Source organism: Lolium perenne, chromosome 4 (genome assembly GCF_019359855.2).
Source record: "Lolium perenne isolate Kyuss_39 chromosome 4, Kyuss_2.0, whole genome shotgun sequence".
In the NCBI taxonomy this organism is placed as follows: Eukaryota; Viridiplantae; Streptophyta; class Magnoliopsida; order Poales; family Poaceae; genus Lolium; species Lolium perenne.
Genome location: NC_067247.2, coordinates 7,953,195 through 7,964,067, shown reverse-complemented (window position 1 = coordinate 7,964,067; position 10,873 = coordinate 7,953,195). Strand labels below are relative to the sequence as shown.

At 44.6% G+C, this 10,873-nt stretch overlaps 3 protein-coding genes across 9 annotated transcripts; all 3 read right to left on the bottom strand.

The window, feature by feature from the left end:
- On the bottom strand, positions 1-3,431 carry LOC127349442 (uncharacterized protein At5g65660). 6 transcript variants are annotated; one of them, XM_071818442.1, is made up of 6 exons: positions 3,362-3,431; positions 2,121-2,247; positions 1,050-1,215; positions 805-891; positions 423-731; positions 1-290 (listed from the first exon to the last, which is right to left on the bottom strand). In XM_071818442.1, the coding sequence occupies exons 2-6, from the start codon at positions 2,210-2,212 to the stop codon at positions 171-173; spliced, it is 774 nt and encodes a 257-aa protein (XP_071674543.1). In that variant the 5' UTR covers positions 2,213-2,247; positions 3,362-3,431; the 3' UTR covers positions 1-170. The 6 variants fall into 6 exon arrangements, with proteins under 6 accessions (XP_071674543.1, XP_051231152.1, XP_051231151.1 ...); XM_051375192.2 differs by lacking the exon at positions 3,362-3,431 and adding an exon at positions 1,963-2,007 and having other exon boundaries at positions 2,121-3,335; XM_051375191.2 differs by lacking the exon at positions 1,050-1,215 and having other exon boundaries at positions 805-914; positions 3,362-3,415.
- LOC127349441 (putative pentatricopeptide repeat-containing protein At1g03510) lies at positions 3,415-5,899 on the bottom strand. 2 transcript variants are annotated; one of them, XM_071818441.1, is made up of 4 exons: positions 4,562-5,899; positions 4,370-4,466; positions 4,094-4,165; positions 3,415-3,433 (listed from the first exon to the last, which is right to left on the bottom strand). In XM_071818441.1, exons 1-2 carry the CDS (start codon positions 5,857-5,859, stop codon positions 4,454-4,456), a joined length of 1,311 nt encoding a protein of 436 aa, XP_071674542.1. In that variant the 5' UTR covers positions 5,860-5,899; the 3' UTR covers positions 3,415-3,433; positions 4,094-4,165; positions 4,370-4,453. The 2 variants fall into 2 exon arrangements, with proteins under 2 accessions (XP_071674542.1, XP_051231148.1); XM_051375188.2 differs by lacking the exon at positions 3,415-3,433 and having other exon boundaries at positions 3,446-4,165.
- A 501-nt stretch (positions 5,900-6,400) lies between these two features.
- LOC127349440 (derlin-2.2) lies at positions 6,401-10,603 on the bottom strand. The gene is made up of 6 exons (XM_051375187.2): positions 10,337-10,603; positions 10,101-10,200; positions 9,172-9,386; positions 8,930-9,013; positions 7,783-7,836; positions 6,401-6,875 (listed from the first exon to the last, which is right to left on the bottom strand). Exons 1-6 carry the CDS (start codon positions 10,433-10,435, stop codon positions 6,684-6,686), a joined length of 744 nt encoding a protein of 247 aa, XP_051231147.1. The 5' UTR covers positions 10,436-10,603; the 3' UTR covers positions 6,401-6,683.
- Positions 10,604-10,873: the final 270 nt, after the last annotated feature.

The following is a 10,873-nucleotide window of genomic DNA, read 5'->3' as shown; positions in this document are numbered from 1 at the left end:
TGTGAAAACCGCATGCTTATACACAATCAAATCTGTCAATCACAAGTCATGTGCTTATATACAATCAATCCATCAATCATATAAGTCAGCTAACGGCTAACTATGATTCCACTTACAGTTACAAATACCTACGGTCTCACGAAACTGAACATCTAACTTGCACCTCCAATTCAGCCTTCTCTGCTGCAGGTAAAACACCTCTCGTGCGGGCAGGGCCTCGCGAAGAATTTCGCGATGTTATCCCCAGGCATGATCACCGGCAGGCCACACTCTTTCGCTGCTTTCTCGTTCTGCAAACAAAAACAGCGCACCACACCATGAATATATATCCTTAACTGAATTTTACAAGACAAAATCTTCAAGAATGGTGCCAGAACTGAAAACAGGTTGTACAGGCTACCGAAGAGATCGCTTGCTACTACCTTGTGCTGAGAAGCTGCCTTGCTTGGCACCGATCCGATGGTGATGACGGTGAGCTGACCTTCCTGGAGCATGGCGGGATGCCGAGACCACAGCAACCGGAGCCTGTCCCAGTGGTAGCAGCACGAGAAGATGCCGCTGAGGGAGAAGATGACGAGGAGTAGGAGCGCCGTCCCAAGGGGGAACCCTAGTGTCGGCCGTGAGGAATGCGCCATCGGAACCGTCATGGACATGGACGGAGGAGGCGCGAAACCTTCTGGCCTGTTCATGTGCATCAGCTGTGGCTTCTGGGTACTTCCGTTCTGCCTACTCTGTTAAGAGTCCAGACTTGCAAGCTAAGGAGACGGGGTACTTATAACTGTGTAAAGGCACATCGTGTCGTACCAAGGCCATCCGTCCGTGGTACTGGATAGTGCTGTGGTCCACATACATCTGCTGGTGGCCGCTAGTGCTTGACGCTGATCTCACCGCCTGTCTTTTCCAACAAAAAGAACCTGTTTAAATCATTTGAATATATATAGCTTTAGAGGGTGGGGCAAAAGGTGGTGAATATACAGCAGGATAGAAATTATAGGTATGTCTCTCCACAAGCAAATGTTTGTTAGGTAAAGGATGATGAACTCATTTACCAATGTGCTAATCAGTGCTGAAGCTTCAGAATGAAAATCCTGTTCGAGCCTCCCTGAAGAATTCTGGCTTGGGGGGTTTTTTTTCTTTCTCCTTTTTCTCTTTGCTTTCCCCGCCCTTCTCGATGTGTAGTTACACATCGGTTGGACATCTGTAAAGTGTTTCCCTCTGCTAATCAATGAAAGCCAGCAAGCTGGTTATTTCAAAAAAAAAATGAAAAGAAAAGATATCTGCTGGGTGATGCACACTCCATATGCAGGTTTTCTGATGAAAGGCAGGGAGTTACTAAGATGAATATTGTTTATATTTATGAGTTAGTAAGATGAATGTTGTTTATATTATTCTTGGAACGAACTAACCATTTAACAGAAAAGATTGATCATAATGGGGTCGGGGATGGAGGGGCCCACAAAGATAATATTCAGATCATATAACACAAGTCGGCATGCAACATGTAATCTACTGTACAGGAGCACAGATGAGATGAATGTGTAACTTTATCTCAGTGTGCATCATCATTTGCCTTTTTGAAAAGTATATGCTTTTCAATAGATAAAGTGCCAATATAGCTTGAGTATCCTTGACGAAATCCCCACATATGTACGGATAGCACACTGCACCATGCAAATTTATCAAAACAAAAAAAAAAAGTGGCTGCTAGTCCAAAAACAAACTGTGCTGCTAGCAATAGCCTTACCAAGCCTGGAAGATCTGCCTGGGTAAGAAAGATTCATTGAACAGCTGAAAGCTATGGTATACCATAGTCTTAGCACTAGTCAAAGTCACTGAGGTGACATTCCCTAGTCTTTCTATCTTCAAAGAAGACCATGAGTTGCACATTTCAAAGGATTCAAGAACTTTAAAACTCCATGAAAGAAGCAGAACACGGGAAGCAAAAGAAGTGTAGATTCATACCTAACAAACAGATCAGCATGAATTTGTGCTCAGCAGTGCCATTTCCTAACCAGGGAACGTTTTTATTATCTTAAGCAGCCAATAGGCAGTAATATGTTTGCTATCTATCTAGGCTCAGCTGATGACGAAAGATGAGCTGGATGAGCTATCTGATTTACCTGTTTTCCACTTGGAGGCTCCCACATGCAAAAGTAACGATGGATACCCTTTTGTGACCGCACTTCCTCCTGTCTGCCAAATTTCCATGCATGTCAGTGTGCTCCCTTCCTTGAATGGTTGTTCTTCCTTCAATGGTTCACGGCCCAGTACATGGAGTCAGCAAACACACACACTCCACATATTTGTAGAAACAGAAAAAGTAGTGACGTAAAATGAGCAAGTTTAGTGGTCCGTGGTCAAAACAAGTACACTGCATGGAGAGGGCCGTGAAGTACTGTCCAGTGGTTAAAAATGGTTGTGGATAGTGCCACGAGGATTCTGGACACGTGTATGATTTGACAGGTTTCGGCCTGATTTATGAAGAAAAGGTAAGAATTGCATGATCTGCAATGTTACAACTTCAGGTTAACTAGTGCAGAACAGAAACAGCATGTGTTGGAGAAATTAGGTTGATAGAATCACTTAACATCAGCCAATAAGCCAGCTGTAATGGGGCCTAGCATGCATCACTAACAGTAGTACAATAGTATTGCATGCTTGGCCAGCTGCAAGCCTACAACAGAGCTGTTTGAGAGGGACATATCAGGTAGGATGTTAGGTAAGTGTCGTTCCAGGTTATTACCAAAAAATATCATGCACAACAAAACATGATTCGGGAAAATAGGTATTTGGATGTATTACCAATTAGCCTTTAGCTGGATTCCACATGCCACAAGACATACTAGGTCGTACACTTTCCATAGGATATTTAAAACTATCAATGTAATTTTTTAATTTAGATTAAAAAATATGGTACTTGTACTTATTATTATTTTTCCTTCGTAATAATGCTTGTAACAGCTTGGTTAGATTGAAAATGTAAGAAAACAGAGTAGTTTGCTGTCAATTTTCCATATGAAAGTCACGTTGAACTTCCAAGCTGCAGCCAATATATTGAATAGAAGTGAAGTGAAGCAAACTGATTGACCCAAAAGACACTAAGATAGTAACAGTGTATGGTAGTTCACAATATCGGTGGGGGAGATGAACAATTCAATTTTATTATTTGGCATCGGTATGGAGCAGCTAAAGCTAAAAATTAGTCCACCTTACTTTCAAAGAGCTAAATAAACTCGCACAAAATATGAGTTGCTATATTCAAACCACACTGAACTGACTGATCAAATGATATGTATAACGAAGATATATTATATTAACAGTGAATATTTAGCACTATTTTATGCTATGTTTGACAAAGTACCATAGATTAGCCCCTCAACTCTGTTTAGAGATCCTTTAGCCCCCACTTAAATATCTTGTTGAAGCTCCGTCACTGCTTTTTATCAAAAAAAAAAAATACGAGATGTGACTTCGGTAAAGTTGCACCAATGTCAGCATCATATGCACTAACATAAAAAAGCTGGTAGAAGTCTCATTGGAAACCTAAATGGAGTTCCTCAGTCCATAGGAACTGACATAAGATAATAGTAGTTAACTAAAAGAACCACAATGAATTTAGTGCGCAGATGTAATTAGCCTCCTTGCATATTTTAGCAATCAGCTGACAAGGCAATAAGGACTGTAAAGTTCATGTCCACTGACAGCAATGAGGATTGTCGGGACTGGGAAACAATGTGCTTAGCAACTGGAGCTAAGTGGCATTAGATATTTGGAATACACATGCGGCTTTGGTGGGGAACTTGTAAGAAGAAACAGTATCACCGATATTATTTTTCCTCTACAGTCCTTTGAACTGGAATTGAAATGTTTGCTGATGGGAGATTTTGGTAGGAAGGAATGATGTTGTCTAACATCGCCAAAGTTTCTACTTTTTCCTAATAGAACAATGTTTATGGTTCAACTACATGAGTATAAATTAATGTGATGCCAGAAAATGTCATTTAAAACTGAAGTAGCACACGTGTCAATAATATGGTAATGAGTTCGCTGCTAGAATGAACTTTGACAATTGACACTGAACATCAATGTCCACCTAGTACAGGTTCATGGCTTCTGGCACATAGACTATCTTCTTCCACCATTCCCAGGAGCAAATTTGATGTTTCTGCAGGATTTACAGTTAAGCATTAAGCCATAGAAAAGTTTCTGCTGCGTTCACAGTCAGTTCAGATTTAAGTGCAGCATATCCTGGTAGATGTATAGATCCCTAGCACAATTAATATATTGTCCAGGTGTATTAACGAAAAATTGTGGTGTCTAATAAATATACCCTCCAAAAAAGAACGAGATAGTGGCAGCTCGCGCTTACCTTTTCATGGACATAGAAATTGTGTATCCAAGAAAACTTTGATGTCAGTCTGTGATGTAACTTCCAAAATATGACCATCCTTCTTCAGAAAGGTTCACTGCAGCAAATAAATAAGTCAGTTCATTCATGATGTGAGTAAGAGTAAAACTGTAAAAAAGAAGCTTGGCTGGTATAGGCTCAAGAGGTTAGGACCTTGACTTGTGGTGTATCATCCAACTGCTTCCAGGTGATAATTGCACACCCCGTTGCTCCATGTCCCTTCTCACCCGCTCTGCCTCCTCATGCATACCCAAGCCTGAATAGATATTTGCAAGCGAAACAAAGTTCCCTGCATTCTCCGGCTCAATTTCAAACAACGCCCTTGCTGCAATTTCTGCCAACCCCACATCCCCGTACTTCCTGCAAGCGGCAAGGAGAGCACCCCAGGCTTTCGCGGTAACCCTAACCGGCATTGTCCGTATAACATCATAAGCTTGCTGCAACCTTCCTGCCCGCCCCAAGACATCGACCAAGCACGAGTAATGATCTCCAGACGCTTCCACCCCATACGTCTTGGTTAACACGTCAAAATAGTTCAACGCATCATCCGCGCGACCAGCATGGCCGCAGGCCTTTAGCACGCCAAGGAACATGATGCCGTCAGGCCGCACGTTGTCCAGCTCCATGCGCCCGAAAAGAGACATCGCGACATCCCCGTGGCCATGGAACGCGTACGCCGACACGACGGAGCTCCAGACAACAACGTCGCGCTCCTCCACGAGGTCGAAAACCCTCTGCGCGCCAACCAACGAGCCGCACCGCCCGTACGCCTCGATGAGGGAGCTTCCCAGGTGGCAGCTCGTGGACATGCCGTGCCGGACCGCGAAGCCATGCACCTCCCTGACGGAGCCCAGCGCGCCCATCGCGGCGCACGCGGGGACGAGGGCCAGCAGAGTGATGAGCGAGGGCTTGACGCCCATACCTGCCATACGCCGGTATAGGTCGATGGCCCGGCCCGGGTGCTGCCCGGACCCCGCCACCGCCGCGATCACGGAGTTGAAGCAGGAGGCGGTGGGCGCGACGTCCATGTCGGCGAGCGCCACCGCCGCCGCGGCGACGTCGCCCGAGCGGACGTACACGGAGATCATGGCGCTCCAGACGACGGCGTTGCGGCAGGGCAATCCGTCGAACAGGCTGCGCGCGGCCTCGGGGGAGGCGCAGGCGCCGTAGGAGGCGACGAGCGCGGAGGCCACGAACGGGCTCTGGAGGAGGCCGCCGCACTTGTGCGCGAGCGCGTGGAGGGAGGCGGCGGCGGAGGGGCGGCGGAGCGCGGCGGAGGACTTGAGCGCCAGCGGGAAGGCGTAGGCGAAGGACGGGTCGGCGAGCGGCGGCAGGGCTGGGTCGGCGGCCATGCGTGCGAAGAAGGCGAGCGCGTCGCGGTGACGGCCGGCGTTGACATGGCCGGTGAGCTGCTTCGTCAGCGTTGCCAGCCGCCGGTGGGGGCACACCATCGTTTTGTTTGAGGCTTGACGACGACGAAGCCCTAATCACTGGTTTGTTGAAGTTTAAACTTGAGAAATCTGAATGAGAAATTCCAGTTTGTAATTTTTTTTCCTTCTAGAAATGTTTGAATTCTAGTACTGTACATGCCATTCCTTGAAGTTATTTGCCCTCTCGCTTAGCTTAGTTTTGTTTTAAAATTTTCAGGATTTGCTGGGTGTAGTGTTTCTACGTCTCCAACTTCTTGTGCTTCCGTAATTCATCAGCAATTTTAGATTGAAATTTCAACACCGATGCAGCAGCAGAAATTCAAAGTCACGTTCAGTTTGAGCAGAGCACATTGCTCGATGTTCCGTGTCAATGAATTTGTCCAAATGACAGCATCGCAAAGCAAGATATTGAGAATTGAACATCACAATGCACACTTTCAAGAGCCATCTTCCACCACAGTACCTCCAAATCCACAGACAGCAACGACAACATCACAAAGCAGGATCTAGGTTCGCTATAGAATCAGTGCAAAAGACCTTCCTCAACAACAGTTATACGCCATTAAAGTAAACATCGCGGTCAGATGTTAACCACCACCACACAGCAAAAGAAGTTGTTTCAGGAACCAAGGCCAGTCTGTCCAACCAATTACAAATTGTTTCGCTTGCGCTTTGTCACGGTAAGAAACTTTGCTGCCTGAGATACCACTAATCTTTTGTTATGCACAATAACTCTGCCTAGCCTGTATAAACACACACAAACATTGCCTTACACGACCTCGCAGTCTGAATGGATAAAGCAACTATTTCCCCAGATCTGTCGAAAGTCATGGACAAACAGTTGATCATTGGAACTGTGGGTCCATAGCACCGAACCTTGCGCCTGCTCCGACCCCGGCATTGAGTGGCTGCGCTACGACCACATTGTCGTCAGCAAACATCGCCTTGATGAATGAAGGGGTCCTCAGAGGACGCCTGCCAGTCATCCGAGGGTACACATCTTCCAGGAAGTAATACACATGGCCAGCAATCATACCCTGAAACAAACATGATTTGCCAATAAAGAGATATGGTCATTTACCAAGAAAAGAATATCTGCAGACTAGTATGAAAAAAAAGAATGAAAATGGCAATTGGAATAGGCACTTGTGTCGATAAAAGCATGCATATCTAATAAAATATTTTTAGAGTTTTGAAAACTGAGCAATATGTAGTGAAGATGACAGTAACATATGAATGGGAAAGGCAAACTAGTCAGAGAAGACACTAAGCCAGCCAACACAAAAACAGCTGTTCCACTTTCTTAGCATCAATATAAGCTGCTACTACATCTACCAGATTCAAGTCACACAAAGTCCGAAACACAATATGTAATTGATCATTCACAGAATCACAGGTTTGTTGAGTTGTTGGCTTGTAGTCCTAGCAGCATACAGATGAACAGCAAATGGTCTACTGGTCTCATCCTGCTAAGCAGAAAAGTAATGCTTTCAGATTCTACAAATTTAGACCATATTAAAACTTTCAAAAGTGACCAGTACCATCCAGTAGCTGGTTAAAACCATCATCAGGTTTTGAACAGCCATGGAACAAAAGAAGTCAGCTATTTCTACTGGCAACCAAACTTCAGCCAACATATTACAGATGACAGGTTATCAGTAAGTATAGACAGATGTACAGTTTATACACAACAAGCCCCGAAACATCTAAGGGCAACAGAGGGTAGCTGACTAGAAAATGTCGAGTTGAGCCTGGATCAGGCAACCATCAACAATTCAGCACACTGTTGTCATGGCTACTTATCCATTTTGTAAGTAGTCAATGCCAGCGCAAAGTGAGATGGTGCAATGTAATCAATAAAATCCTTTGTCTAGGGAAAGAGTCTCAAGAACAATAGCCACTGCAATTGTTACTTTGAAATTCATCAGTTAAGAAAAAACCTACCAAAAGATCCACCCATGTGCTACTCCCCACCAGAATAGAGAACCCCAAAAGGACCTGCAAGTTGAAAAATACAATTCATTCAAGTCGCTGATTTGGTCCTGATATACTATTAATAGAAAAATAACAACAATTCACTACTTTGGCCTGCCATGATATGAGATGACCAAGCAAGGATCACAGGAGAACACAGTCGGAGAAAAATGTGGTGGTTTCTTAAGTTTGTTACATTTTCTGGCAATGATATGCCATCCTGTATGATGCATCAGGCAGCTATGTATTATCCTAACGTAACTGAAAGCTACAAGTGTTCATTAATACACTGGTTGGAGTTAGAACCTTACCAACTCGAACGATTTGTCTATTATCTCTAGTTGGAAGTAAATTATACATCATTCAGTAGTTCTATTTTTCCTTTTATTCCAGAACATAACTAACTATGTGTTCTAAAGGTTCAGTAATTTACAATTTTAGGCAGATTTATCATATACTTCCTCCGTGCACTAATATAAGATGTTTTAGATAGTTTTAAAGTAGACTAGATACAAACTAAAAGGAGTGAATCTACACATTAAAAGTAGACTAGATATAAACAAAAGCGAGTGAGCTTATGAAATGGCTAAAACGTCTTATATTTCTGCATGGAGGGAGTACTATCTCACATAAACCTCCCTGTGTTTATTATATCCAAGATTTGTTCCATGATGACTAAATGAATTAAGTTGTTACAGTATACACTTTATGTTGCACAATGCCCCATCGATAACAAAGGGATTCCTGTAAAGGAAAGATCCAGCCATTTCCCATGAAATCCATGTGTACTTTCAGTGTACTGGGTCTTCTTTGAGCCAAAACCTATAGTTACTTATATATATGCCATGAAACCGATAAAGTATTCATCATTAAATAAACTAATAAAGGAAAATGGTAGATTCCCAGAGAAGCTTAGTGAATGTTTTGTCTTGTAAATGGTACATGTGACACGCAAGATATAGTTATAAAGTGATTGCAATAAGTAATATATTCCCCCTATATACAGTTCTTAGATATTGCAAATCAATACTGGGCATGAAATTATCAGTTGTATATGCGTAAGTTTGCCAAAGAAGTAATTTCACATGAGTATCAAATGGACAGATGCAACACTTACCCAAGGTAAGTAAGCAGCAGTGAAGGTGAACAAGCCCAAGAAGCTCATGTGGATGAAGGGATTGTGTTTGCTCCAGACATAAACCTGCCATGACATATAAGAGGTTACTAGCGTTCTGACTCCGCAACCCAGAAAGGATAGCTCTTAAAGCCAAGACTTCCATAAAACGTATGCTAGGCTACTAGCATATGCAATTTTCTATTAAATGGTAAATGCTTTAAGCCCATAAATTAGGCACATACCATCATAAACGTCAGTGAATTGCTGAGAAACAGAATTCTGGCAAATGTCTCAGAAATGTAAGGTATCATCCCACCAATCAGAACGATGCCAGTAAGGACAGTAGCGCCAAACAAGAGCATGTAGAAAAAGTCAGCAGTTCTTCCTCTGAATGAGTTCTCCTCAAGAAGTTTGCAGTAGCGCGCAAGAAAAAACATGTGGAACAGAAAGTCCAAATCTGGAAACAAGAGTAACGAGGTTCAACAACAAGCTTGAAGGGCTTCAGCTATACATAAAGTAGTGCTGCATAATGACAGAATACCAGTAATTAAATGTCCAAAAATCTAGAGATGTGCACAGGAAACATACACACGCAACAAACTAGTAACGTATCCAGAGATACGACTTCACATGTCGGCTACTGAATGGCAGAAGCGATGCTAGATTCTCTTCACATTCATCCATGGCAGCATATTGTAGACTGCAAGTGGACAAGTGCATCCTTTACACATTCTCAGTCACCGTTTGAAGCATGCAACGTAACAAATATGGGTACTGTTTTCGTGTCGAGTTTGATATGCCAGCTAACACAATACTAGGCTGCGTCTGTTTTCAGTACAACCAATTGCCATATGCATATCTCTACAAACACAAGGAAGCGCTGACTGGCGTCACATACCCAACACCTGGATTCTAACATCTCTCTACACGAAAGTTTCACATGACTCGACAAACCGTACTTTCAGAGTAGATGAAATGGAATTCCCTGGTGTTGGCATATATGCTTGTGTGGCAAATGGATTGACATTTACGCAACAAGGAATATATACAGCCTCAGAAACCTGAGTCTACGACCTGACAACCTATCGAATTCGAGTAGTATACAGTTCGCAAACGCCTTACAGTTACAGAAGCGGGCCTGGGTAGGAAGGCAAGCATGATTCAGACCTACCCATCTTGCGGAAGTAGAGGAAGTTGGTGACGAGGCGCCAGATCTCGTAGTGCTGCACGACCAGCTTGGGGTTGAGGTAGAGGTGGTACGGCGATATGATCTGCAGCGGGGCAACAGCTAGGTCATCAACCAGCCACGCACGCACGCGAACGAGCGAACCAGAGACAGACGGGTCGGCTCGAGCGAGCGCCGGATCAGTAGGGGACGGGGGAGGGGCGGGGCGGGAGAGGGGGTACCTCGAGGGTGCATCCGACGGTGGTGACGACGGCGGCGGTGAGGTAGGAGCGCGTGATGATGGGCATCTGCCGGTACCACTCCTCCACCGCCTGCGCCATCCTCGCTCCGCCCGCCCCCCAACACGAAACCCTAGCTCCGGCCCGCCGTCCGCCCGCCTCTCCGCGCGTGTGCCCTGGGTGTTGACTGGAATCGCCGGCGGAATCGAAGAAGAGCGATGGGGAAGGAGGGCGGCGTGGTCTCGATCTCTCTTTTTTTTTCTCTCTCTCTGTCTCTGTCTTGTTCGGGGAAGTGGATGAGGGATCCCGTGGGCGGGGCCGACGTGTCGGTGGCGGTGACGTGCTGTGGCCCAATGGGACGGCGCCACGTCGGATCGGGCTGGTGGGCGTCCTCGGCGTTGCCAGTCCACGGTTTGCCGCCACTTGTATGCTTTCGTTTTTTTTTAGTATTTATTTATTTTGGAACTTTGCTGAGATAGTTTTGGGGTTGTGAATTAGTGCGAGTCCTACTAGTTTGCAATCTTTACTAGTACTAGTATT

Excerpts from the sequence above, each read along its gene's own strand:
- LOC127349442 (XM_071818442.1), bottom strand. The coding sequence starts at position 2,212 with ATGCATGGAAATTTGGCAGACAGGAGGAAGTGCGGTCACAAAAGGGTA. Across the intron at positions 732-804 it reads ACCACGGACGGATGGCCTTG|AGTAGGCAGAACGGAAGTAC; the intron begins GTACGACACGAT and ends GACTCTTAACAG. Across the intron at positions 291-422 it reads AGGCAGCTTCTCAGCACAAG|AACGAGAAAGCAGCGAAAGA; the intron begins GTAGTAGCAAGC and ends TTTTGTTTGCAG.
- LOC127349441 (XM_071818441.1), bottom strand. The coding sequence starts at position 5,859 with ATGGTGTGCCCCCACCGGCGGCTGGCAACGCTGACGAAGCAGCTCACC.
- LOC127349440 (XM_051375187.2), bottom strand. The coding sequence starts at position 10,435 with ATGGCGCAGGCGGTGGAGGAGTGGTACCGGCAGATGCCCATCATCACG. Across the intron at positions 9,387-10,100 it reads CCTCTACTTCCGCAAGATGG|ATTTGGACTTTCTGTTCCAC; the intron begins GTAGGTCTGAAT and ends TCTTGTTTCCAG. Across the intron at positions 9,014-9,171 it reads ATTCACTGACGTTTATGATG|GTTTATGTCTGGAGCAAACA; the intron begins GTATGTGCCTAA and ends ATGTCATGGCAG.